Source organism: Equus asinus, chromosome 21, assembly GCF_041296235.1.
Source record: "Equus asinus isolate D_3611 breed Donkey chromosome 21, EquAss-T2T_v2, whole genome shotgun sequence".
Taxonomy (NCBI): domain Eukaryota; kingdom Metazoa; phylum Chordata; class Mammalia; order Perissodactyla; family Equidae; genus Equus; species Equus asinus.
The window spans coordinates 24462546-24489286 of record NC_091810.1 but is presented as its reverse complement, the minus strand read 5'-3'; the positions used below and the strand labels follow the sequence as shown (position 1 = coordinate 24489286).

General features: G+C 38.2%; 1 protein-coding gene across 8 annotated transcripts in view; it reads left to right on the top strand.

The window, feature by feature from the left end:
* Positions 1-26741, top strand: part of CNTN4 (contactin 4) — an 878916-nt gene that overhangs the window by 785497 nt on the left and 66678 nt on the right. For all 8 annotated transcript variants that reach the window (XM_070492801.1, XM_044754900.2, XM_044754901.2 and 5 more), the window contains one exon: positions 25180-25307. In XM_070492801.1, the coding sequence (XP_070348902.1) occupies positions 25180-25307 (128 nt within the window). The remainder of the gene's footprint in view (positions 1-25179; positions 25308-26741) is intronic.

Sequence of the window (26741 nt, the reverse complement as noted above, 5' to 3'; positions counted from 1 at the left end):
ATTTCTTTGTGCACAGGAATAAATATCATTACAGGAAACTACAGCAATATCTTGACATCAAGAAAAGAACATAATCCTTTGAAGTCCTTTTAGGTCAAGGAAATTAGCTTCTAGGGGAAAATATATTAAAAACAAGGAGTGAGGTAATATTTTCAGAGCAGGTTTTCAGAAGACAGTATGTTTTCTGTTACGTTCATGATACCTATACAGTGTCTGTGCATAGCTTTGTAAAATTATAAATACCTAATCATATTTCAGTATGATGGGACCAGGAAGTCCTCAAGTCTACACAAGGTGTTTGTGAATTCTTTAGATTGGTTGTAAATTTGATAGCCCTCTTCACATTTATGCCTCTCGACCCATTGTGTGAAAATCTTTAAGGAGCTATCCCTTGGTTTTAGAATTGGTGTATACAATCTAATCATTATTTTAATATAAATCATTTCCTTAACATTAGATTGAATACCTAGCCCATATCACGTTTAATTGGGAGAACTGATTCTTTATTTTCGGACCCATATTAATTTGTGAGTGACTGATTTATCAAAAAGAAATCTTCAAATCACCAGAAATAATTTGAGATCTATAAAAATCCTCTGGTTTCTTCCAGAGGTAAATTCCCCAAAGCCTTTAGACACCTATTAATTCTTTGTCTCACTAACTTTGAGAGTCTGCTGTCATTTGAGAGGAAATATATAAGAAAATGTTAAATCCAGCTTAAATAACTTCCTAGTTCTATTTAACTGGTACAACTTCAATGAAAATATTTCAAGTCAGCATTTCAAATTCAACTGCCAAGGCTTGGGTAATATTTCCTGGACTCAATCATATGGGCATGCAACACTGCAGCTGTATCTTCAAAGTCCTTTGAAAATCTGTCTCATGGTATCTTTAGAAGAAAATATTCCAAAATGAAACGAAGAACTTCATTTTCAGCTGAATTTTCCTTACATCTGTCACCTTCTTAGGTGTGGGTTCTGAATTTTAAAATATTTCTTTTTTTGAACCTGTGACAGTTGTAAAAGGCTGCATTCCTAGTGAAAATTGGTGTGAGATAATTCCCTGAAAAACTTTTGTTGAGGCGTACAGTTGTCACTTTGGTTCACAGTAAGAACCAGGAGAAGGTAATATGTAATAATGACTAATGCCCCTTTAAAAGGTAGAGTTTCTCTATCTTTTTTTGTTCACAGATATTTCAAATGTCTATATGTACTTCATGGACAATTGCCATAACTTAAATAAATATAAATATTCATTTTTTATTAATATACTAACTCTCTCAAAAACAAACAAAAAAATACGTGAGACAGCTTACAATGCATGTTATGTACAATAAGACCGTTAAAATAGAACATTTAGACCAGGCAGAAGAAGGGAAAATCATACATTAATAATGATTTAGCTAAATCCTTGTTAATATTTTGAGCTTTCTGGTATCCTAAACCAAAAGGGAAATCAGTGAGCTATCAAAAAGCATTATCTGAAAAGTTTTCTTGAAAAAAGACAACTTTCTCCTGATATTAAATTATAAATTAAATTTATTACTTGAATCCAGTAGCAGATTGATGTCCCAGTTTTTTTATCCACTTCTATGCCCTTTGGCAGTGCGTTCCCACTTTGACTCCTGGGTTGGCAGCATGACTTGCTTTGGCCAGTCGAATTTTAATAAAATTGATGCAAGTAAGTGCTTTAAAAGTGCTTGCACATTGGAGCTTTCCCCTAGCTCCTTTTTGAAATCTGTCATTACCATGGAAACGAGATAAGGGAAGCCTGCTGGATGAGGAAGAGACACATGGCCCAGTCACTCCTGTCACTGCAGCCAACACTTAGCTAACCCACACACTCACGAGCAATAAAAATGCTTGTTTTAAGCAACTGAGCTTGGGTGTTATTTGTTATTCAGTAACAGCTAACTCATACAGATCCTCATACGAGGGATATATAATAATACAATGGACAATGTCTTGCACAGTAGTTTTTCAGCAACTATAGGGATATCTTCAATATAATAAATGACAACCCTTGAGATCATACCTTACATAAAAATAAAAATACTTTTTATTTGCCTCGGTGCTTACTATATGAAATGTTATCAAATTCCTGCTGGAGATAACATACCCATCTCCGACCCAAACCACCTTGTCATGAGAAAACAGCCATCTTTTCAGTTGTGCACAGCAACCCCGTTTAATGGCTGGGGAAACAAAGGCTATTACTCTCTCAAATGCTTTAAAAGAGGCCTGGAGAGAATGAAATTACCAGACTGCAGTTTAGCCACGGTGTCATGCTTTGAGGGTGAAAACAAAGCCATCTGCACAGAATAACCTTTGAGAAACATTTTATTAAGGGAAATTGGTCTAGAATGCATGTCCCAACTTTTTCAATCCATTTGGTACTTGAAATTTTTATATTCTTGCTTTTAGTGGCACTTCCTATAAAAATCCATTGCCCTTTTCTTCTTCGTCAAAATCTGTTTACGCTTGGGGAAAATGTACTGGCAAAAACATGCCAAAGACAATTACATTTGAAAACTTTAGTTATATGAAAGATGTCATTTGAACCCCAAGAATTATTGAATCTCTGGACCTTAAAAATCATTTAGGCCATTCCCCTCTGATTCTTGAATTCCCTCCAAGAAAATCCTAACTTATCTAGCTCCCTTCTGCTAAAAATACTTCCAGAAATAGAAACTCATGGCCTTTGTGAAGAATTGTACCCCTTAGGGGATTTTTATTTATTCAAATGTTTATTCATAAATAGAGTTTTTATTGTTGAATTTTAAGCCAGCTCCCTGGGGTGGTGCAGGAGAAATCCAAGCTTGCTTTTCTATAACAGTCCTCCAAATATTTGAAGATGGCAGCTCTCCCATTCCCAGTTTCACCCAAGTCTTTTGTTCAGCAGGCTAAATGGGTCAGTGTTCTTTGGTTGCAATTAGAAATAACTCTAGCTAACTCAAGCAAACAGGAATTTTATGGGAAGGATATGAGGGACTTAGAAAATCCAAGGAAGAAGCAAGTTTGAAACTAAATGGGCCCAAGGTGGCTCTCTGGGGCTAGGAAACAGGAGATGCAGAGGCTGTTTCTTTATAGGAATGGTTTGATCAGGTGCCACTACTGAGTTAAATAAACTCCAGCCACATTCAGGCTCTTTGTCCTGCTATTCTAGGGGAAATTGGTTGTATATGATTGTCGTAGCCTTGGTCCCAGGCCACAGAGGAAGAGAAAGCCCTTGACTACAGCCCCACCAAATCAAATCCAATCGGAAAAGATGTTCTCAAAAGAAAATGTGCGTGCTGTTAAAGGGGAGAATGGATGCTAGGTACTCAGAAAACAACAACAATGCAAACAAATGTTGAACATCATTCTTTCATTTTCATGTGAAGAGGCTGAGTCCCATCCCTTTTCTCCCCATGCATCATCTAATGTCCTGGGCTGCCCTCCTCTTAGACAGTGTTTAGTTTTTCAAAGGATGTTGAATAGTGGTGCCTTAGCTCCAGCTGCATTCGTTTTTTTTTTCTTTTTAAGATTGGCACCTGTGCTAACATCTGTTGCCAATCTTTCTTTTTCCTTCTTCTTCTTCTCCCCAAAACCCCCCAGTACATAGTTGTATATTCTAGTTGTGAGTGCCTCTGGGTGTGCTATATGGGATGCCGCCTCATGATGACCTGATGAGTAATGCCATGTCTGCACCCAGGGTCCAAACCAGAGAAACCCTGGGCTGCCAAAGCGGAGCGCGCAAACTTAACCGCTTGGCCACAGGGCCAGCCCCTCCAGCTTCATTCTCATCAGCACAGCCTCCCTCATTCTTGATGCCGCCTATCTATTAATGCAGCCTACAATTATGTTCAAATTTGATTGAATTGGATTGAGTTTAAGTCACCTGAAATTTAGTAATTAATTTCCTTATTTTTGGTCTAGTCTATGCCATGTCTTCCCCCATCATGATCATATCTCTTCTTCTAACTGGAATATACTCTCCTGCTTTCTGGGGTTTTTGTTTGTTTGTTTGTTTGAGGAAGATTAGCCCTGAGCTAACTACTGCCAATCCTCCTGTTTTTGCTGAGGAAGACTGGCCCTGAGCTAACATCCATGCCCATCTTCCTCTACTTTATACGTGGGACGCCTACCACAGCATGGCTTGCCAAGCGGTGCCATGTCCACACCCAGGATTTGAACCCGCGAACCCCGGACCGCTGAAGTGGAACGTGGGAACTTAACTGCTGTGCCACCGGGCCAGCCCCCATCCTGCTTTCTGTTTTTGCATAGTTAATTTTTGCTTCAGATCTCAGTGACATCATCACTTACTTGGACTCAATTCCCCTTATTATAAACTATAATACCATGTACTTTCCTTTATAGCAACTATTATGACATAATTTTATATTTATGCATATGAATGCCCAAGCCCAAGCCTTAGGAACCAAACTCATCTCTTACCACTCCCACTTCCCTCCCACTAGTCTTCTTGCTGTTTCTGGAGCACGTAAATCTATCATATTAGTGTCCATATTTTATTCTTAGCACATATTACTCAACTAAATTATCACATTCATGTGTTTATTGTTTATTGTCTCTCTCCTTCTACTGAAATGTAAGCTCCTGGGAAGCACTGACATTATTTGTCTTATTTACTGCTATATACTCAATACCCAGAAGAGTGCAGAGCCCCTAGTGGATGCTCAAGAAATATTTGTTGAATTAGTGAATGTCAGAATAGTCATCCATAGGATAAATGGTCTTCCCCCAAAGAGTTTAAGTTCCACAAAGGCAGAGACTTCATCGGCTTGGCTCACCACTGCATTTCCAGTACATTGCTTGACACACAGTAGGTTCTTATTACATATCTGTTTATTGAATGAAAGAATATCATATTTGTGCTATTAATGTTTTTGAAGCTTACAGAGACATTTATATTTACCCATGTTAAGTATCATTCATTATTATATTCAGGCCAACATTACAGATGATGAAGATCATTTAGGAATTTAATTCTGTCATGCAAAATGTGGTTTCTGCCTCCTGATTAGACCCTTACTGACACAGAGTATGTGAACTCTCTCTTTCAACTTCGTATCATCTGGAAAAGCAATTAGCATGTTATCCCTGCCTTCATCCAAGTAATCAGCCATCTCCTTGGAGAAATTTGGTCACCACCAAGACTTAATCTACATAAGAAGATTAGACTGGATCTAGCAATTTTCTAGGGCCATCAACTTGTTATGAGCATCCAATGTGAATAAATCAGACTTCAAATTACATTTATTTCCCACCAAATTGGCTTAGTAATTGTGTTGACTGTTCCATTCATTGTCCCCTAAGAATTAGGAGGCTTGAGTTGAAATTCCACTAATAAGTAGCTCAGTGTTTTTCTGACTTTAAGAAGCATACAGATATCTAGGAATCTTATTAAATAAAGATTCTGATTCAGAAATTCTAGGCCAGAGCCTTAGATTCTGCATTTCTTACAAGCACTCAGATATAACAGTGCTGCTGATCTATGGACCAAACTTTGAGTAAGGAGCTGGATAACCCTGGCTAATAATAAGTGCCACTCTTACTCAAGCACAGCACTTTGTAGTTTTCAAAGCACCTGTTCATAATTTTTTAAAAATCCATACAATGACCCAATCCTTCATTTGTAAATGAGCAAACCAAGGTTTAGAAAACTTGTTATTTATCTATAATTCAACATCTAGTTCGTGGCACAACCAGAAATTTAACTGTTTCTCACTCAAAAAACAGTGATTGTTCCACCTTATCCACTGCTTCACGACACCTCTCTGGGCTTCATTCATTCATTCATTCACAATGAATTTATTTATGCTCCCCTACACATCAGGCACTATTACAGGGGCTAAGGATACATCAATGAATGAGACAAAGTCGTACTGTGTTTTCTGATCTGTGAATTGAATGATTGGCCCCTAACTCCAATGTTCTGTGATTCTATTAAAATGTACCATATTTACAAAATGTAATTATAGAATTCAGGCATTATCTTAGGCATCATCTTCTACCTACATAGCCTCAGATTAATAAACTTAAATTCAGTTGATCATCGCCACCATATAAAACTTCTTCCAACATTCTTTGTCTGATTGGAATCAAGCATGTCTGAATCTTCATTCACTCCCCCTTCACATCCATCTAATCAGTATGTAATTCTCCTCCTAAATTTTCCTCTTGTGCTATTTTGTGGTCATCCTAGCCACAGTTGCCCTAGTTCAGGTTCTCTTCATCTCTTGTCTAGTCTAGCAACATCTAATAGCATTTTTTGTGATGATGGAAATATTCTATATCTGCGCTGTTCACTGTGGTAGCCACTTGCCACATGTGACTAATGAGCACTTGAAAAGTACCTAATGCAGCTGAGGAACTGAAATGTAAACTTTATTTTATTTTAATTAATTTAAATTTAAGTAGTCACATGTGCTTAGTACCTATCTCTTGGACAGCATACATCTAGACTCTCGTAGGAGTTTTCTACTTGTTTCACTGGCTTTCATCTTGTAGTCTAATTCATTTTTATCATTCATTCAGCAGCACAATCTTTCTAAAATGCAAATCTGATGGTATCTCTTTCATGCCTTAAGTCCTTATCCCTAGGATAAAGTCTTTACTTCAAATATGACTTAGAGGGCTCTTTGCGACCTGGATCCTTGGTGAATCCTCCAGTCCCATTTCTGGCTCAGAGTTAATGCCTGACAATGAAGTGCTACCTTTCCACATACTGTCTTTCACACTTATGTATCTAACTCCTACATATCCTTTAAGAATCAGTTCACGTCCATGAAAACCTTTCTTGATTCATCCCCACCAAGGATCTCTGCAGGATACCCTACAAATACATAGATCCCTTCAGTTAACCACATTATTTGATCTGTTATTTATTGATCATAATGTGATGCAACTTTCATTTTTAACCAGACTGTGTGTTTGTTGAAAGCCAGAGACTATTTCCTGTTCATTCTTAGTGCCCGAGAACCTACCATGATTGGTAAGCACTCATCAGCATTGAATGAATGTGAGATGGGAAGAAGCAGAAAGGAAAGCAAGGAAGGAGGAATTAAATCTGTTCATAGAAACAATTTTTTGAAAATCTTGGCTATTTGTTGTTTGAGAATTTCAATTTCCCAGTTAACTTTATTTTCTTACCATTGACAGCTAGTGTAAATCCAAATTGGACATCCTTTTGGATGGCTTTCCTATAAACAACTGATCTTTTGAATTTAGTTTCAATCATACAAAATAAAAGTCATTATGTCTTCTCTACTTAGCCAGATTGTTTCAATCAGCCAAATTGGTTTTCCTTTTGCTACAATGCCTGAATCTTTGACTATATTGACTGGTGACACAATCATGGACTTTTAAAGCCAGAAAACACTAAGTCCAGCTCCATCATTTTTCAACAGAAGAAACTATTCAACTTGCCCACGATAAGTCAGTAAGTGAGGGGTGAACTCAGTCAAACCTTGTCTGTGCATGGACATATTCTAAAAGTCCAAGTCTGGAAGGAAAGGCATTTTGTTTTCCAAATACTGCAGAGGACTTTATAAAAAACCGTGATAACAATTTTGATGAGATTTAACTTAAAACAAAAGTTACAAAGTTGTGCTACCTTTTGTACTTCATGTTGTGTCAGTTAAAAGTGGGGTGGGTCATCTGTCTTTGAACCATGACCATTTTCAGCTGGAAGTTAGAGAAGTCTGCCTTATCTCAAAAACCCATGCCTTTGGGCTTCTCTTCAGATGGTATCAGCTGGAACAAATAAGCTGAGATTGCATTTGCAGTTTTTCTGCACTAATCTCAAGAACAGTTCCAAAAATGGTTTGTCAGCAGCTGAACTGAGTACAGAATCTGTGGGCATGTACATATTTCTCTTCACAAGAAAATCACTTTTTAAGCTTCTTGGAAGTTGATTACAATATGCTTTTTTTCCCTTGCCCCTCACAAGTGAGATAAGTATCAGAATCTATCATTTTGTACTTTGGAATATATTCCTAAACAGATAAAGAAGTGCACTAGCACTAAGAAAACATGTGGAGGGGTCAGCCTAAAGTTAGAGGGGATCTAGTCCCTCCAAAGAACTCTGTCACCATGTAGACAGACTGAGGTGAGGAATTAGCAGTTGCCCAGGGAATTTGCCCAGTTTGGTTGATGAACTTAACAGTTCAAAATTCCTTTTCCCAAATAATTTTTGCCTGAATTTTTTTCTGAAAAACAGAAATAGCACTAACAACCAAGTTTGAACTCCAAATAATTCGGTTATAACGCAGAAAGAAGTTTTTGTGACCAGTGACTAAAAGAGAAGCCAAACACTTACTCTTGTGTCTCATACAGTCAAGGTCATTTTGAACTATCTTACCACAAGCCACTTCTCAGAACAGCTCCCAGCTCCACCGCCGCCACCACAGCAGAACAAAGACGTTTTACAGACTCTCTGAGTCATTACTGCACCAGAGTTTGAACACCAAGAGGAAGGGGACTATATTTAATGAGCTTGTAGTCTAGTGAGAAGGTAGATAAGGAGGAGGGCAGTAATAATTAGCATAAGCACCCATATTGACCCCTTCCTTTTGGTGTTTCACCCATTTGATGCATCACTATTGACATACAGGTATTGTTGTCTCTCTGTGCACCCTCTCACCAGTAAGACTGTATATTTGTCACAACTCTTTAGGTTGCCAGTGACAGAAACCCAATTTAGACTGGCTTACAGGGGGTTTTTAAGTAATTTTATTGAGGTACATACCACAAAATTCACCTTTTTAAATGTACCACTCAATGATTTTTAGTAAACTTACTGTTTCTCAACTGTTACCATAATCCATTTTTAGAACATTGTCATCACCCTGCAAAGAGAATTTATTGGTTCATGTATCTGAAAATTCCAGTTTGGTCTGTGAGCTACAGGAATATCATCAAGACTTGATTTCTCTTGGTTTCTTTCTCAGGCAAGCTATTCCCTGTTATGAATGAAGGTGACCCTTGGCAGATCACCTACCATTTTAGTCACTCCAGTGGAAAATATTTACCTCTTTTCCACTTGTTTTAGCAAATGTCTTAGGATGATACTCATTTACCCTGATTGGCCTAGGATGGGTCACATGCCCATCTCTGAGCCAATCACTTTAACCAAGAGTGTGTGCTATTCTAATTAGCCACATCTGAGCCACATGAACACCCTGGTATTCAGGGGATGGTGTTCTCACCACCCAAACTATGTGGTCTCAGAGTAGGGAGACATGCCTTCCCAAAGGAAAATCGGAATTATTCTTATTACCAGACAAAGAGGAATGGATGCTGAACAGGCATACGAAAGATGCCCACACCACAGGAAAGAAAGCTCAGTGATCAGAGCAATGCTGCATCTTTCCTTTTGAATCTCCTATAGTGGTTATCACAATGCCTTTTATTTTATTTTTTTTTTTAAAGGACTTTTTTTTTTTTTTTAAAGATTTTATTTTTTCCTTTTTCTCCCCAACGCCCCCCGGTACATAGTTGTGTATTCTTCGTTGTGGGTTCTTCTAGTTGTGGCATGTGGGACGCTGCCTCAGCGTGGTCTGATGAGCAGTGCCATGTCCGCGCCCAGGATTCGAACCAACGAAACACTGGGCCGCCTGCAGCGGAGCGCGCGAACTTAACCACTCGGCCACGGGGCCAGCCCCCACAATGCCTTTTATATACCAAGTGCTAAGGAAATATCTGGGGCCTAATTATGTTTAGCCTAAAACAGGGTAGACCAAGAATAAAGGACTTTATGTTCCCTTAGTTTGTTGTTTTGGAAGGCTACAAAACTTAGGAAGATGACTAATATGCTTAGAAGCTAATAATTTGGGGATTATTCTGAGAGGCCAGTTGGGTACAAGATGGTCAGGGAATGGCTGGACGGATGTAGGAACTCAAAAGCAGGTTGCAACCAGACTCTTCCCCTATGAAGGACCTTTTATGTATCTATATGAATTTGACTTTTTTTAATGCCCTTTCTTCAGAAGAGTGACCCTAGTGAATGACCTGGAATTAATTCAGTGGAATAACATAAGCTCGCAAGGAACCTAGCACATTGTAATTGATATTCACCATTTTTTTTTCCAAACTATACAAATCTTTACCTGTAACACAAAACAATTTGGAATTCCAGAATGTTTGGAATAAATAATTTAGTAGCAATGTATACCTTGGAATATATTGTCTATAGAAAGAAATGGAGTTGAAATTTGCAAAGGCACAACTTATATTTTAAAGGTAATTTTGTACTTAATTTCAGAAAAGGAAAATGGTCTATAGCAAATGTTAGCATCCTTAGAAACTTTATTTTCCAGTGACTTTTAAAGTTTTTTTTCTTGACAGGCACTTCAAGAGTGGCAAGATATTTCTTTCTTAACTGCAATGTGACTATTAAGATGCTGTAAAACTTGCAAATTAGGTTGTAAATAGCTGTGCTGAAAGCATTAACTCTCTTAGCCACATTTCCTAAAGTGCACTTTACATTATGCTAGAGATAGATATTAAAAAATAAACCTGAATGCTTATATAAAAAGTCCAGTTTCCTATTTTCCAAGCATAGTGGTGTAACTGTAGCTCTAATTTATGGCATACTTTGTAGGATTGCTGATTAATTATACAGACCTCCTGATGTTTTATATTCTTTTCAACTTTGTTTCCCTCTGTGATTTGACCACTACAAAGTGAATAGCCCTAAATCACTTATTATTCAGGTTACCTCATTTGAAAAAATGAATTCGCTATTAACACCAGTTTTCTCATCTATCACTGTAACTCATAAATGTTAATAATCATTCTATTCCTTATTTTTGGACCTAACTCATACACACACACACACACACACACACACACACACCCCTAGGCACACATACTCAAAAGAAAACTTCTAATAAGTTCCTTATCTGCCTCTTTTCATGTACCCAAGGCTAACATGTGTAACAATTCTGCATCACTTGACCTGATATATTAGACACATCAGCAAAGCAACAAAGCATGCTTTGTTGGGGATAATATTATCCAATCTAATTTTTTTAATGATTAGAGATATCCAATTTGAATAATTCACTACTCTGAATTCTTTGAAAATAATTATAGCACATTTGGTTTGTTGCTTGAGATTATCAGTATTTTCAGGATTACTATATTCCTTTCGTTATTCTTTTGTTTAAAATTTACATAAAAGCCTCGTTTACTAGATTTTCCAAGAAATGTGGTATGCTGATTATTAGAGGAGGATTTGCCAGAAAATTCTTTTATACACATACAGTACAAATATGTTCAGATGTTATCCTGTCCTTTTCTTTGCTTTAAGTAGGTCAGAGTCACAATGATCTATTCTTTTAAACCCCCCCATATTCTTATCAAACTCCCCTTATCACTGACCTATCTAAATTACTATCTTCTGCCCCTCAACCAAGACACCTTTAATTAGAAGATCTTCCTGCTTCTTTCTTAAGCTCTTCACTTTTTCTGTCATCAACTTCCCCTTGGAATTAGGAAAAGGTCCTTGCAGATTTTGGCTATTAAATAGGAGAGTGCCCATATATCAATTCCTTAAATGTTCTGTCATCATGAGAATTATTTATTGGAATCCATTACCTGTGTGACTTTACATTTCTTTTTAGACGGTTTGTCTGAAAAGAATAAAGACTCTTCCTTGAAAAGAAATAGCTTTCTTTTCCATCAAGGGGGAAAAAATACAACAACCAGGTCCCTGTCTACATTTTTCACATGATATTTGGTTGAGTGTTTGTTGAGAGGAGAGAAGATTGCTGCAAGGTCTCAGGTTGATCATGGAAATTTATCCTATGCGAAACAGCCTGAAAGGAACAGAGCATGTAGCATAATTCCCCTGGGAAGAAAATACCCAAGTATTAACTTTAACACATAGAGTCCTCTAACTGAGCTTGATAGAAAACAGTAAATATAGCTTATACCCCTTCCTGAGTAAAAATTTTGGTGATATTTCTGTTTACCCCAGGACAATGATTTCTCTTTACAATTTTGTGACACAGAGGGGCTTTAAGAGGCCTGTAAGCATTCAAAAACAAAGCACATACTTGCATTTCTGAGGGAGAATGTTATAATTTGCTTTGGATTCTTAAAGACATCTCTGACTTCCACCTACGTATCAAAAAATGTTATCAGGATCCTTATTCCAAGAGGTATCGCCAATGTCTCTAAGATTCGCAAGACTAAATGAATTTTAATCCAGTAATCAACATATTTACTGGGTGCCTGTTTGTATATAAAGGACTGTGTAAAATGATAAGGGGACAGAAAGAAGTAGAAGAACTGGGCCATAATTTCTGGGAATTCTTTGGATAGATGGGGTGATGGGATGTTGAGGCAGTATATGATAAATCCCATGTGAGCAGCTTGGGCAGCCTTGAAATGTCATGAGTTTGCAGTAATGGGGCCCTCTCAACACAGGTTGATGGCCCACTTGGTCATAATGTTGTAAAAGGAACTTGATCCTGGGAGCATGGTTGAAATAGATGTGTGTTTCACAAAGTAGTAAGACTTGCACCTCTCCGAGTGCTCAGATAACCTTAGACGGTATACAATATGCAGACGTTGAATGATGTTGAACCACACAGTTCTCTTTTACTCCTTCTGAGTACATCAAGGGGCAAGTCACTTTGGTCCTAGTATGTCTGAACACTTTTGAAACCCTGGATAATACCCCTTTTACCAAAGAAAAAGCAAGCCGTAAGCTCAGTATCCTGGCAGATAACCATACCTAGCTAGAGTGTAATACCTTAGGTATGTTTTTATCATATTTATTTTTATGGTTAGTATCTATTTATGGCAAATGATATTGGTTTCTATCTATAGTAGCGATATAAAGTTTCCTTTATTCAATTACTTTAATTTTAAACTTTGAGCCATTTAAAGAAAATATTGTGACTATTAATTTTGATAATGATGAGGAAAATGATAATAAAAGTGATCACTGCAGCTAACATTTATTAGGTGCTTACTGTGTGACACTACAGTTATGAATACTTCACAGGTATTTTCATATTTAGAATTCTTAAAAACCCTATGAAATAGAGGTGCTATTATTATGACCTCCGTTTTAGAGATGGCCAACTGGAGCCCTAAAAAAGTTAAGAGACTTTCCCATGTCATGTGTCTAACAAATATTGGGGCAAGGATTTGAGCCATCTGGTAGTATGTGAATATGGCAGAAATTATGAGCATGCCAGGGAGTTTGGGAAAGCTTGGACTGGATGACCATGAAGGTGATCCTGAGTTTCTGTTCTGCACAAGGCTAAGATGGTAAGTGCAGCTGGTGTTCAGGGCAGGGAGGGACTTTGGAAATTTTAGCTGGACCCTGACAGTGGTGTTCTGTCATGATATATGCAGGAACTAGGAGATTTCACTTTGATTTCCTCTCTTAGAAATGTTATAAAATTCTGGGATGAGGAGTTGAAGCAAACAAACCATGATCCTGAAGTTGCCAAAGGGTTGAGAGTAGGGTACATAACAAAATTCAAACACTTTTGGGGCTGGCCCCACGGCCGAGTGGTTAAGTTCGTGCGTTCCACTGCAGGTGGCCTGGTGTTTCATCGGTTCGAGTCCTGGGCACGGACATGGCACTGCTCATCAAACCACACTGAGGCGGCATCCCACATGCCGCAACAGGAGGGACCCACAACTAAGAATATACAACTGTGTACTGGGAGACTTTGGGGAGAAAAAGGAAAAAAATAAAATCTTTACAAAAAAAAATTCAAACACTTTTTTCTAGCATGGCAAATATTGCTATTTGTGTTGTAGAAACTTCCCATGCTTGCTAAATTACACATTCCTTATAGTGGGCCAACTTTTCTAACTAATAATAACTAATATTGTCTTCCAGTCATTTTAGTTCCTTAGGGGTAAAGGAAACTTCTATGATTACAACTTCAAGTTATGTTTTTAGAATTCTTTACTTTTGCTTCTGCTTTTGGACATTAGTGTTAACACGAATTTATCAATGTTAGAAAACACTATTTTGACAAGTTAAATTAGAAAGCAAAAAGAAAAAGTATTTAGTGGAACCAAAGATCTAATGGCAAATTTAAGGAAAACCTCTTAATTGTGGTTATGTTTTTTTTCTTCTTGTCTTATTTCTCTCTTACACCCTCCAACACTGCAGGATGGCATCATGGGAAGAGTGCAGGCTCTTCCTAGTGAGATCTGATTTTGAAACTCCACTCCATCCCTTATTAACTACATTGACCTTGGACATTTTAATTTACTTCTCCGGCTTTCATTTTTCTCAACTGAAAAATGGGGATAATAATGCTTCTCAAGACTGTTGTGCAGATTAAATGTGAGAATAAGTGCAAGCATCCAACGGCACCCAGTACTATACTGTAGGTGCTTAATATACGTCCTTAGCAGCTCACCATGCCCAACACTCAACTTAGTGTATTTACAGCCATTCCTCTGGGCCTTTCGATCCATTTCTGTCCATGTCTTCTTTATTTCCAATTACTTGTAAAGACAACTGCACTTGGTTATTAAACAATTCTTTTACCAGCTATTCTAGTGTCCTAAGAGGTTGTTATATAAAACTTCTTCAGTACCTTATAGTTTAATAATAAGTTTTTTCTCATTATAAAAGTAATATTACTTATTAGGATGCTTTCATAAAATACACAGAGGTAGAGAAAGTAGACTATACTATTACCTTCCTGTCCCTACCTCATTCTTCTTTACGATGCCTTGTAGATTTATGTTGAATTATCTCAGGTTATAAATTCCTGGAAGAAAGGAATTCTAAATCTTGTATTAATGGAGACACAGAGAGATCCTGTTTAAATTAAAGGTAGCAATTTAAGAAACAAGTCTTAGACAAAAATATGTCCTTTATTTTATTTCTTTCTTCCCAAAACATGGTGTTTTCAGTGTTATTTTCTTACCATGTAAATAAATAAAATTACAAAGTTTTACCTGCCTGAGTAAAGTATTTCCCACATCCATCCATGCACCAAGTCAAAAAGAATAATTAAAATTAACTCTACAATATATAATACTCATCTAGCCCTGGGGAAATAGTTCCTTCTAGGTTATTTTTATGGAGCTTTTAAAACTGTTGTTCAGAGGAAGTTAGACCCGGATCAAGTCAGATTAAACAAACATGAGCTTATTCTGTCTTTCTGGCAGTGCTGCAGGCGAGGGCAATAGGCTCTGAACTGCTGCTTGTTCTTCAGGCAGACTGAAATATGCAGGTTGTTCAGTGGTTTATTAAACTCGAATCTTACGACAGAAAGCAAATCATCTCTAAGGGAACTTGGTCACCAAAGTGTCTGTTCAATAGCAATATCTATTGCTGCCACAGAAACTACATGGAAAGATCAATGACAGATTGGCCTGAAATTGCCCTTGAAGTAACTCTTCCCACTGACCATTTAAATTCTTAATCCGAAACATCCATTTTTCTTAAGCTGGGGAGCAAAGCCATCTCTAGGGCTTTCTATGAAATCTTTATAAACTGTACATTACCACAAAACAATCTTTCTTTCATATATCAGGATAATTCACTCTCCCCAATCAGGCTGAGGATTTCCATGTATCATGTGAAATTAAATATGTAAGCTCAGGCAAATTCCAGTTAAAAATTGTATTAGGGTTCTCCAGAGAAATAGAACAAATAAGGTATGTAAAAGAAGATTTATTATAGGAATTGGCCCACACAATTATGGAGGCCAAGAAGTCCCATGATCTGCCGTCTGCAGGCTGAAGAACGAGGAAAGCTGGTGGTGTAATTCAGAGAGATTCCCAAGGCCTGGGAGCTAGGGGAGCCAATGGTATAAGTGTGAGTCTGGAGGTCCAAGAACCAAGGGAGCCCATGTATGAGAGCAAGACAAGATGGGTGTCTCAGCTCAAGCAGAGAGAACAAATTCATCCTTCCTTAGCTTTTTTGTTCTGTTCAGGCCCTCGAAGGATTGGATGGTGACTGCCTGTATTGGTGAGAGAGATCACATTTACTTAGTCCACTGATTCAAATGCTAATCTCTTCCAGAAACATCCTCACAGACACACTCAGAAATCATGTTTTACCAGCTAATCTCTTCCAGAAACATCCTCACAGACACACTCAGAAATCATGTTTTACCAGCTATTTGAGCATCTCATAGCCCAGTCAAGCTGACGCATAAAATTAACCATCGCAAAAATCAAAATACTTTTTGGATTTTATTAAAATAGGTAGCCAAATTCAAACCAAAACAAGTCCTTCTTTTCCCTTCAGAGCAAAGTTTTGGTGTTATTTGCTAACAGCAGAGGCCAGTGTCTACAGCACATCAGAGCCGGTTAATCAGCCACACTTTTCTTATTCCTCAACTGGCACAAAGCCAGGATAGCTCTCCTAAGTCCATATGTCTTCAGCTCTGTTGGTCACAGGCTAATTCTCCAGTTGATAGGTTGAATATATGAATCTTTTTCTGTGTCTCTTCATTGCTATTTATCCAGTCCTTCAAAGTTTTAACTATTTCATGGGCGTTGCATTCTGAAACTGCGGTGTACCGCTATTGCCTCAAGGACAAGGAAAGACACTGCCTCTCCACAAGCAGTTCAGCTTCCATGCAGACCTGCTTAGAAAACCGTAGGTCACCATTTTGGTATAGACCTCCTCTATCTAATTATGGCTATAATTTTAATGTCAAAATAAATAGTAATTAATTGGCCAGAGTAACAATAACAACAACAAAAGGATAGAATCTAGTTTAATCTAAACTGGGTTAATTAAATAAGAAATTGAAATTGCAGGTAGGCCTTAATATTTTTTTTCCTGTTGGATTTTTATGCTTTTGCACATTATCCATTACCACACCAAAACTTTATATTCCACATTTGATCATTAATATATCACCTAAAGAACAATAATTTCAAGTCTCTGCCAGCTGCTATTGGGAAAAACAGCCAGGAGTGGGAGGGGATTGACTGGTGAGTATGTGCAGTGGTGCTAGGCCCATGGACGCAAACACTCTCCCCTATATCACTTCCTCTTCCCATCCTCTAAGGTCTGCAAGGTAGGCTGTGAGGCTGCCTGCTCAACCCAGACCAACAACCCTGGTAAGTTTCCTCTCTTGACATCTGTTGTAGGTTAAATAGTGTCTCTGAAAGTTCATGTCTACCAGGAACCTCAAAATATGACCTTATTTGGGGCCAGCCCAGTGGTGCAGTGGTTACACTCACGTGCTCTGCTTCAGCGGCCTAGGGTTCACTGGTTTAGATCCTGGGCTCAGACCTATGTACTGCTCATCAAGCCATGCTGTGGCAGGTGTTCCACATATAAAATAGAGGAAGATGGGCATGGATGTTAGCTCAGGGCCAATCTTCCTCGGCAAAAAAAAAAGCAGGGGGGAGAGGATTTGCAGCAGATGCAGACGTTAGCTCAGAGCTAATTGTCCTAAAAAAAAAAAAATGCCTTTATTTGGAAATAAGGTCTTGCAGATATAATCAAGTTAAGATAAAGTCATACTGGATTAAAGTGGGCCCTAATCCAATGACTAGTGTCCTTCTAAGAAGAGAGAAGTTTGGATACAGGCACATGCACAGACGGAAGATGACGTCAAGAGACACACAGGAAGAACATGTGACAATGGAGGCAGAGATTGGAGTGATGCGTCTCTAAGCCAAGGAATACCAAGGATTGCTGAATGTCACCAGAAGCTAAGAGAGAAGCAAGGAAAGCTCTCCTTCAGAGCCTCCAAAAGGAACCTACTCTGGTAGCACCTTGATTTCAGACTTCTGGTCTCCAGAACTGTGAGACAATAAATTCCTCTTTTAAACCACTCAGTTTGTGGTTCTTTGCTATGGCAGCCCTAGGAAACAAATACAACACCCAATTTCCCCTCCTACTCCATCGTTCTGGTCTCTCTGTGTGGTATATCTGGGGTCGGAAGCCTCTAAGAGGGAAGGGAGTGTGGCTTTCAGCCTAAAGGATGCCCAAAACCCTGTTCCACTTACTCAGCACACAGTGACAGCTTAAAGTAACCTCAGAAGCCCACAGGAGCAAGGTAGGAACATTGAGGAGCAGTTCAAGCCAGGGACTGATGGAAGCTAGAGAGCCTACCAGAAGCTTTAAGGAGCTGCTGCCCTTTCCCTCCCGCCCATGGTGCCTGGAGACAACGTGCTTCAGTATTGCCTTATTTCCCATTTGTCACAATTAGCCATGAATGGGTTTTTATATGAAATCTCCCAATTATTTGGATTAAAAGAAAATTCTATGCATAACGAAGCAAGCACATCTGTGGCTAGGCAGTCCTTTCTCTGGTTCTCTAGTCTTATTATAAGAGGCTGGCTGACGTATGCCCAACACTGTACTGTCTCAAAACATTAATGACCCCTGGTTTGGGTAACTGCCCTCATTCTAGAGCATCGCTGGTAACCCCTGGGTTCAGGAGTGCACTCCTACCTGGGACCAGGCCTCCTGTGATAGCGCCACCATCCTGCCAGTTTGCTTGAGGTGAGACGTAGCAGTGCTCATATTAACCGTGTTTGAAGTTTTATAATGTATTTTAGCCCTTTATTTTAGTGTGTAAATCTGTTCTTTCACATTCAGGCTTTCAACCTTCAAACAAGTTTTTTTGGAACTGATCATGTATAAAAGAAAGGAGAAGCCTGTTATGACCCTTTGAGATTTTTTAAATTACACATAATTTTACGTGAGTTATGTTACCACTGATCTAACAATATTAAAGGTGATTTAAAGTTTAACAGTTTGACGCTTCCATTGTTTGTTTGTTGAAATTATTAATCCATAATTCCTGCCTTTGCAGAAGGGGAGAAGTAATTTTCTGAGTTGTATTTTAAAGGGATTTACTTATAAGGGAAGTGTTTCCTCAGGACTCAGAGGCGGGTAAGGATATGCTGCCTCTCTCACCAGCAGTTGGACTTCAATGCAGAACTGCTCAGAAAATCACAGGTCGCCATTTTGGGGTAACCCTCCTCTGTAGGGTGATACAATATTGTGGAGTTGGCAGCTTTTGTCGTCTGTTACTAAAGCCCTCAAAAAGAAAAGATCAGCATTTTTAAAGGTCCACTGTCCCCAGACTGGTTTTGATTTATAGGACTGACAAGGTCAGCTCTTCAATGGCTGTAACCCAGAGCCTTGTATTAAGAAAGAGAGATTCAATTTATCTCATAATTTCAGATACGCTCCTATCCTCTATGGATCTGAAATCTCCAAATGACAGTGGGGGAACAACTGCTTCTCTATGCAATAGGTAATTTACTCTGTTGTGAATTAGATGACCTCTTTTCATGCAGGGAAAATTAAATCCTGTGTCACACCTTTATTTTTACAGCCTGCTGCTTTATCATCTTTGACTTTTTTCTGATACTATCAATGATTTAAAAAAGAGCCTACAGGTAGGTCAGGGCTAACCTGTTCTAAGCCAGGAATGGATTTACATTTTCAATTCTTTTTATCTAACTCTATTACTGTTAATGAGTATTAGGAGGAACTCCAAGTTCAACGTCAAGCTAATAGCTACAGGTCAGTCAATAGTCTGAAGTGGGGGAACTAAAGTGAAATAGAAACTTTTAAATCTCGTCAAGAAACAAACATGAAAGTAAAACTACCTTTGGATTGGATTCAGGGGAAACAACGAATATTGAAATATTAAAAATTCTTTTTCTAAGTTGGTGTAAGAACCAAACTGAAAGGAAGCAAGTATCTAAATATTAGTGTTGGGGGCCGGCCCAGTGGTGCAGTGGTTAAGTTCGCATGTGCCACTTCGGCGGTCCTAGGTTCGCGGTTCGGATTCTGGGTGCAGACATGGCACGGCTTGGCAAACCATGCTGTGGTAGGCGTCCCACATATAAAGTAGAGGAAGATGGGCATGGATGTTAGCTCAGGGCCAGTCTTCCTCAGCAAAAAGAGGGGATTGGTAGCAGTTAGCTAAGGGCTAATCTTCCTAAAAAAATAAATAAATAAAAATCAATCAATCAATCAATAAATATTAGTGTTGAGTTGCATTTCAAAAGTTCTTTGAGTAAGTCCAAATTAGCACCCCAAGGCCAAATGCTAGCTTTATAGCTAATTCCTCACTCATAAAAATCCTGTGTAACAAATTAAAAGCAACAGGTCATTGTGTGCTTAGCCTTTATCTGCAGAAATATATAGACAAAAGTATATGATACAGCTGTATATGAAGAGAGATAAGGTCAGTTTTTTCATATTCAGAAATCCATGGTTATTCCTCCGTAATAGAGTTAATCAGTCTTCTAGCAACAAGTTCTGTGGAGCTAGCCATCACAGAGTCATCTCCAGAATCTATTCCCTCCTCTCCACTTTCACTGCCAGTATCTCCTGAACAAGTTCAGTAATTTCTTTAAGTGATTGGACTCATCCAGTTGTAAGAGCTTAAAACCCAATATCCAATATCTTAAATTATTGGCTCATATAACTGGAACATCTAAGGGAAGTTGTTAGCTTCAGGCATGGACAGAAACAGGGACTCAAGGATGCCATAAGGTCTCTGCCTCTCTCTCTCTGTCTCTCGGGCTCTGTTTCTCTTTGCTTGGCTTCTTTAACGCATGCTTTCTATGGCAGGCAAGATGGCTGTGAACAGTTCTAGATTTCCAAATTTAACAGTTCAGCAAAAAGAGATTGTTTCCTCAAACAGCTCCTGGTTTTGGTGTCATGCCTATCCATAAGGCAATCACTGCAGACAGGAGAATAGGGTCCCCTGATTGGCCAGGGCTCGGTCCCTGCCCATCTTTATACTACAGATAGTTCCCCGTTGGAAAAAGTAATGCCCCTTCTACTATGCATTTATAGAAATGTGTGCATTATGGTATATAAGACATTCACATTATTTCTAGATATATAATCATCTAAAGTCCTCCTGATTTATACAGGCCTGATATATAGGAGGTGTTTAATAGATCTCTATGAATGAATGAGTCCAATTTTCCATCCTCCGTCTATAACAACTTGATGTCACCCATATGCTTCATTATGCATAATCATGTGTTGTCGGACTTCAGAGGGGCAGAGCTACTTGGTAGTAATCTTAGTCTTAACAGAGTCCTTTATAAATGTTTGAATCAGTGGATCTAGGAGGGTACAGAGCTTTAGTTAATACAACTTGGGTTTTTTTTTTTGAGGAAGATTAGCCCTGAGCTAACATCTGCCGCCAATCCTCCTCTTTTTGCTGAGGAAGACTGGCCCTGAGCTAACATCCGTGCCCATCTTCCTCTCCTTTAAACGTAGGATGCCTACCACAGCATGGCTTGCCAAGCGGTGCCATGTCCGCACCCGGGATCCGAACCAGTGAACCCTGGGTTGCTGAAGCAGAACGTGCAAACGTAACCACTGTGGCGCCCTGCCAGCTCCTAATAGAACTTACGTGGTGCACATTACGTGCCAGGCACTGTTGTGAACACTGCATAGCTTTACAACACCCTATGAGATATAGTTACTTTTATTATTCCATTATCACAAACAAATTTAGGTACAGAGACATTAACTTACCCAGAGTCACGTAGCTTATAAGTGGCACAAGACTGATTTGAGCCTAAACAGTTTAGTTCTAGAGTTTATGTTTTTAATCACTACGCTATATTCCTTGGATAAAAAAGTGGTTGAATTTCACAAACAGTTCCCCCAACTTCATATTACACCCATATTTGTATTATACCTAGGAAGAATAAGTAGTCACAGCAATAGGATATGATTTAATGACTGCTACTAAAAAGTGTCCCCTGTACAAATTATCTCCCTTACTGACCTTCTCCATTACCTGAAATTCTAGCATTGGAGGCTTAGCTCTTTTACTTACCTCTTTGTGAATAACCATAGGAGGATTAGAACACTAAACCAATGTCAGGCACTGAAATCTTAGAAATGAATAATACAGTAGTTGACAAAATGAACTTGTCATTTCACAAGGCCCATAGGAAATTGGACAGGGAAGCTTTGAAGATAAAGGGCAAAGAGACTTTTGTGAGAGATGGTGAAAAGCTAGCTGGGACCCACAGCTGGAGTAGCAACAACATGTTTGGTGCCTTTTGTGCAATGGAAATACCAAAATTAGGGATGCAGGGATGGAAATGATGCTGGGAAAGACATTTGTACAGCACTTTACAGTTAATAGAACTTTTCACGTATTTTATCTCATTATAGAAGATAATCGTCATAATATCCCCCAAGATTAAAAAAATAAAAACTGACATAGACCAGTAGCTCTCAACTGCAGGTGATTTTTGCCCCCAGGGAACATTTGACAATATTTGGAGACATTTTTGATTGTTAGAACTTGGGAGGAGGGACAGAGTTACTGGAGTTCAGTGGGTAGGGGACAGGATGCTGCTAAATATCCTCCCAAGGACAAAGAATTATCTGGTCCAAAGTCAATAGTACCAAGATTGAGAAACCCTGTCTTAGAGCATAAGTAATTTGACCAAGTCAGATACTTAGTAAGTATCAGGGTCAAGGCTAGGACCCAAGTCATCTGATGACAAATTCTTTGTTTCTTTATTCATATCCTTTGGCATAATACAATGAGATACAGGTGATGGCTTTACGTCTGGGGAATTACAATACCACTTTAAATGGTATAAATTATTAATAGGCCTTTGTGCTATGAAAAAGTCAGCTTACCTCTCAGAGTGTTTAAAATGCCCCAGGCCTATGTTACCTCATGGAAGATGACTCCGTATTCAAAACACAAATGTCACCTTCCTTATTGAGTTCACATATGCCAACAATTCACAATTTCAAGTGCATTGTTTTATAAATAGGAATATGATTAACTTCTTTAAAGCTATTTTTGTGATTATTGAGGTAATTACGATTTGATCACCACTCTATTTTTGTCAGTACATCTGCTCTTTGGCTAATGGGGTGTCATGTGGTATTTACTCAGCAGTTGTTATGTGTCTATCTGTGGTGTGAATGAACAAAGGGCCTCCTTGCCTGTACCTTATACACTGATTTGGGATGATAAGTTAGTTTGTATATTGGCTTCAGGTTATTAGAAATTTGGAGTGCAAAAAGCAGGCTGATTTAATTGCTATATTAAGAGAAATTATGTTAAGCGAACACTGTCCAATTTTCCCCATATGTACAAATGATTAAATAAGAGGACATAGTTTTAAAGTTGAGAGAGAATCACTACCTAATAAATACCAGGAAATGTACCAGAAATCTCACTGAACCTATCTCACCTAGTTCTTACTATCAACCTGTCAGATTGGTATTGTTAGTTCCATTTTACAGATGAGGAAGCTAAAACACAGAAAGTTAAGCAAGTTGCCTCCTGTCACATTGCTAGAGCTCACTGAACTGGAATTTGAACTCCCATCCTTCTGACTGCAAAATCATTTGTAGAGTTCTTACATCTTCATATCTTCTCATCAGCCTGAATCATAGAACCTAGGATAGGGTCATCAGGAAGTCTATAGCTTCTCCATCCCTAGAGCCTTCACAAAAAGTATATACAGCATTTGCAACCCATTGTATTTAAGATTTGACCTGTAGTTTTAAAATGCTTAGCCAAAAGTTCTATTAAGTGAATCTGTGCTCATTCTACACTCCTTATTTAAAATATTTGTAAAGGACTCTGTTGAGACAAATGCTAGTGCCTAGTGGCTCAGTCACTCTGAATTCCTATAACACATTATTGATTTTTCTCTTAGAATATTTATTTATTTATTTACTTATTCACTCAGTCACTTAACAGATACTTACAGGACATCTACTACATGTCATCCTATGTACTAGATCCCAGAGATTGAGTCCTCGTACAAACACAGTCCCTGCCCTCAATGAAGCTAATATTCCATGTGATAAGACAGTTAACAGCAAACAAAACTTCTAGATTGTGTTTAATGGGAAGAAATAAAGTGGCTGCAAGAAAAGAGAATGACAGGGAAGTCCACTTTAGAAATGTGACTCAGGAAAGGTCTATAAGAAAAAGCAACCTCTAAGTTGAAGTCCTGAGAGAGTGAGAAGGTATCAGCTATGTCCTGATGTCAAGGCAGGCAGAACAGCAAATAGGAAGCTCCTGAGATGGGAAAGGGTTTCAAATATTCTAGGCACTTGCAGAAGACCAGTGTGACTACAGTTCATTGAAGGATAGAAAGATTAGAATGAAATAAAGTAGGCAAGAGAGAGGCGAAGGCCAGAGCCATTAGACCTTTAGGTTCTAGAAAGGAATTTATTCTGAGTGCAATGGGAAGCCAACATAGGATTTTCAAGCCTGGCAAGTGATGTAATCTGATTTATATTTTAAAATATCATCTGGCCACTCACTGAAGAATGCATTGAGGGACAAGAGTAGGAATAGGCAGATCATTTAGGAGGCAGATCATTTGATAGGCTGGGTGAGAACAAGACAGCAGAAGAAATGCAAAGAAGTGGGTATATTTGAAAGAGATAGTAGAGACTGAATAGACATTTACCTGAATGAACTATCTGTGTACAATTTTTATGGCTGTATATCTTATTCATCTTTGCGTCTTCCTCCTCTGCTGTAGCCGTGTTGACAACAGGGTTCTCTAGAATCCTTCCTGGTCCAGCTTTTGTGTCTGTCAGGGAAAGTGTTACCTTCCCACTAGCTAATAGATATTTGTCCCTAATTTTGGGGCCTGAGATGTGCCATCTGTATTTGCTATTCTGCCAAAGTCATACCATGTAGTGGAATATTTTAATTTTTTAAGTTCAAATCTTACATCTCATTAAAAATGTATTGTGTGACATATTTAAGAAATAAATATGCCTAATAATACTTCATTTAAGTTAAGCCTCTCATCTGGAAGAAAATACTTTCAATGAAAATGCATAAAGGGGCCAATCAAGGGAGTATTTTTCTATTCTTTATTAGCAGTTTTAAGACTAATGGTTATCTACAATAAGCCTTCTCTTTGCATAAGGTGCTTAGAGCTGCCGAAGAGACAGAATGGTTACAACATATCTAATATTTCTAATAGCTGTTCCAACAGAATGTTGAGACCATTTTGGCAAGAAAGGTATTAAAAGTACTAAATAAGTCACACGTCCTAATTGTATTTATGTGTATGTAGACAAATATCCTAAATAAAGACGAGGCTGTCAAATTTTGTAGCCATGATTTATAGTTTGAACAACGACAGAATGACAGAAATCATTTCCAATTAGTCGTATGAGACAAACTTACCATTTTTGGTTTATTTGCTTTGATTTCAGAATTAGCTTTTCTGAAGATGGAAGTCTCAGAATCGTCAATGTGACAAAATCAGATGCTGGGAGTTATACCTGTATAGCCACTAACCATTTTGGAACTGCTAGCAGTACTGGAAACTTGATAGTAAAAGGTAATGACTAACCCAGAGAACACACGCATTAATATTTGTGTCCTCATTTTTAATAATCTAATCTATAGATGTGGCATCATTCATATTAATATGTACAGATATCACTGTGTTACTAAATTAATTCATCATAGCAAACATGATATGATTAATAATTCTTAGAGAACTGCTGGTAATGAATGTGATTGAAAGGCTATCTTATTTCAGAATCATCCAATACAATTTTGAGAATTACAGCCATTGTATCTATTATAGTATGTAACTAATGTTATCTTCCATCCTTTAATTAAATTTCTTTCAAGTCTCTATAGATTTGAAATTCATGTCTAGGAACACTGTGCTAGCAAATTAAAAACCCATGACTCAAATACTATTTTTAGCAAACATTGTTTAAACAATGACATTGGCGATTTTTAAAAGAGTTGCCCTGGTTATTCAGAGATATGGATACGGATTATTATACTAATAAAGGGCTTTGATCTCCTCTGTGCTTTTCTTTAGTCACCCAGCCAACCCTGTCGGTTTTAAGGAAATAAAATTTTCCACATACCTTAGACTGGGTGCTTTATAGTTTATGACAGAAAGTCCTTGATGCTCTTAGCACAGCACATGATGTGAGTCTATTTCAACACCAGGTTGGTGGGATAGGGTGAAAGTAATTGTGAAGGATGAGATTTTAATTTACATTCATTTGCATTTCTATCACTTTATATCTTGCCGAGTCATAGATTTTTTAAGTTGAAAGGATCTTGGCAATGATCTGACTGAAGAGATAAGACTCAGGTGGTGACTTTCTCAAGGTCACCAGTAGCAGAAGAAGGATGTGAACCCAGAGATCCTGATTCTGCCTTCTGCTTGGTTCTTTCTACTCATCAGGAAATCTTTTTACTCATTTTTCCTGTTTCTCCGTAATGAATATGGATGGGTTATAGCATATTATTTCCTTCTTGCCCATTTGTAGCTCCCTCTGTGAAGTAAGATAATCCAAGACAAATAAAAATATCCAAAAAGAATATTTGCCTCAATTTTATTTTAAAGAAGGCTAAAAAGAACCTAATTACATATTTGGGGGCCACTGAAAATTGGAAAAAGACTACCGTTTAGGGAAGCCTTTTTATCATAAACATACTTGTCTATGCAGATAGAAAATTCCAGGTCCAAGAGTCATAAGTAAATCGGTATTTAGATTGACTTCAGCTATTTCAGTCTATTAATTATTCACTCAGAGCAATAGCACGGGCGTATGACTGACTATGTGTTCACCTTGTTTCACAGGGCAAAGGAAAAAGAGGTTGGATAATATTTATAAAACAAAATTCCAGCTAGAGGTCTTGCTAACGTATGGCTATCTCAGCTATGAAAGGAAACTTAGTGATCAACTAGGACCAGGAGGGATCCCAAGGTTTCAGAGCTGGTTAGTTGCAGAGCTGGGACCTG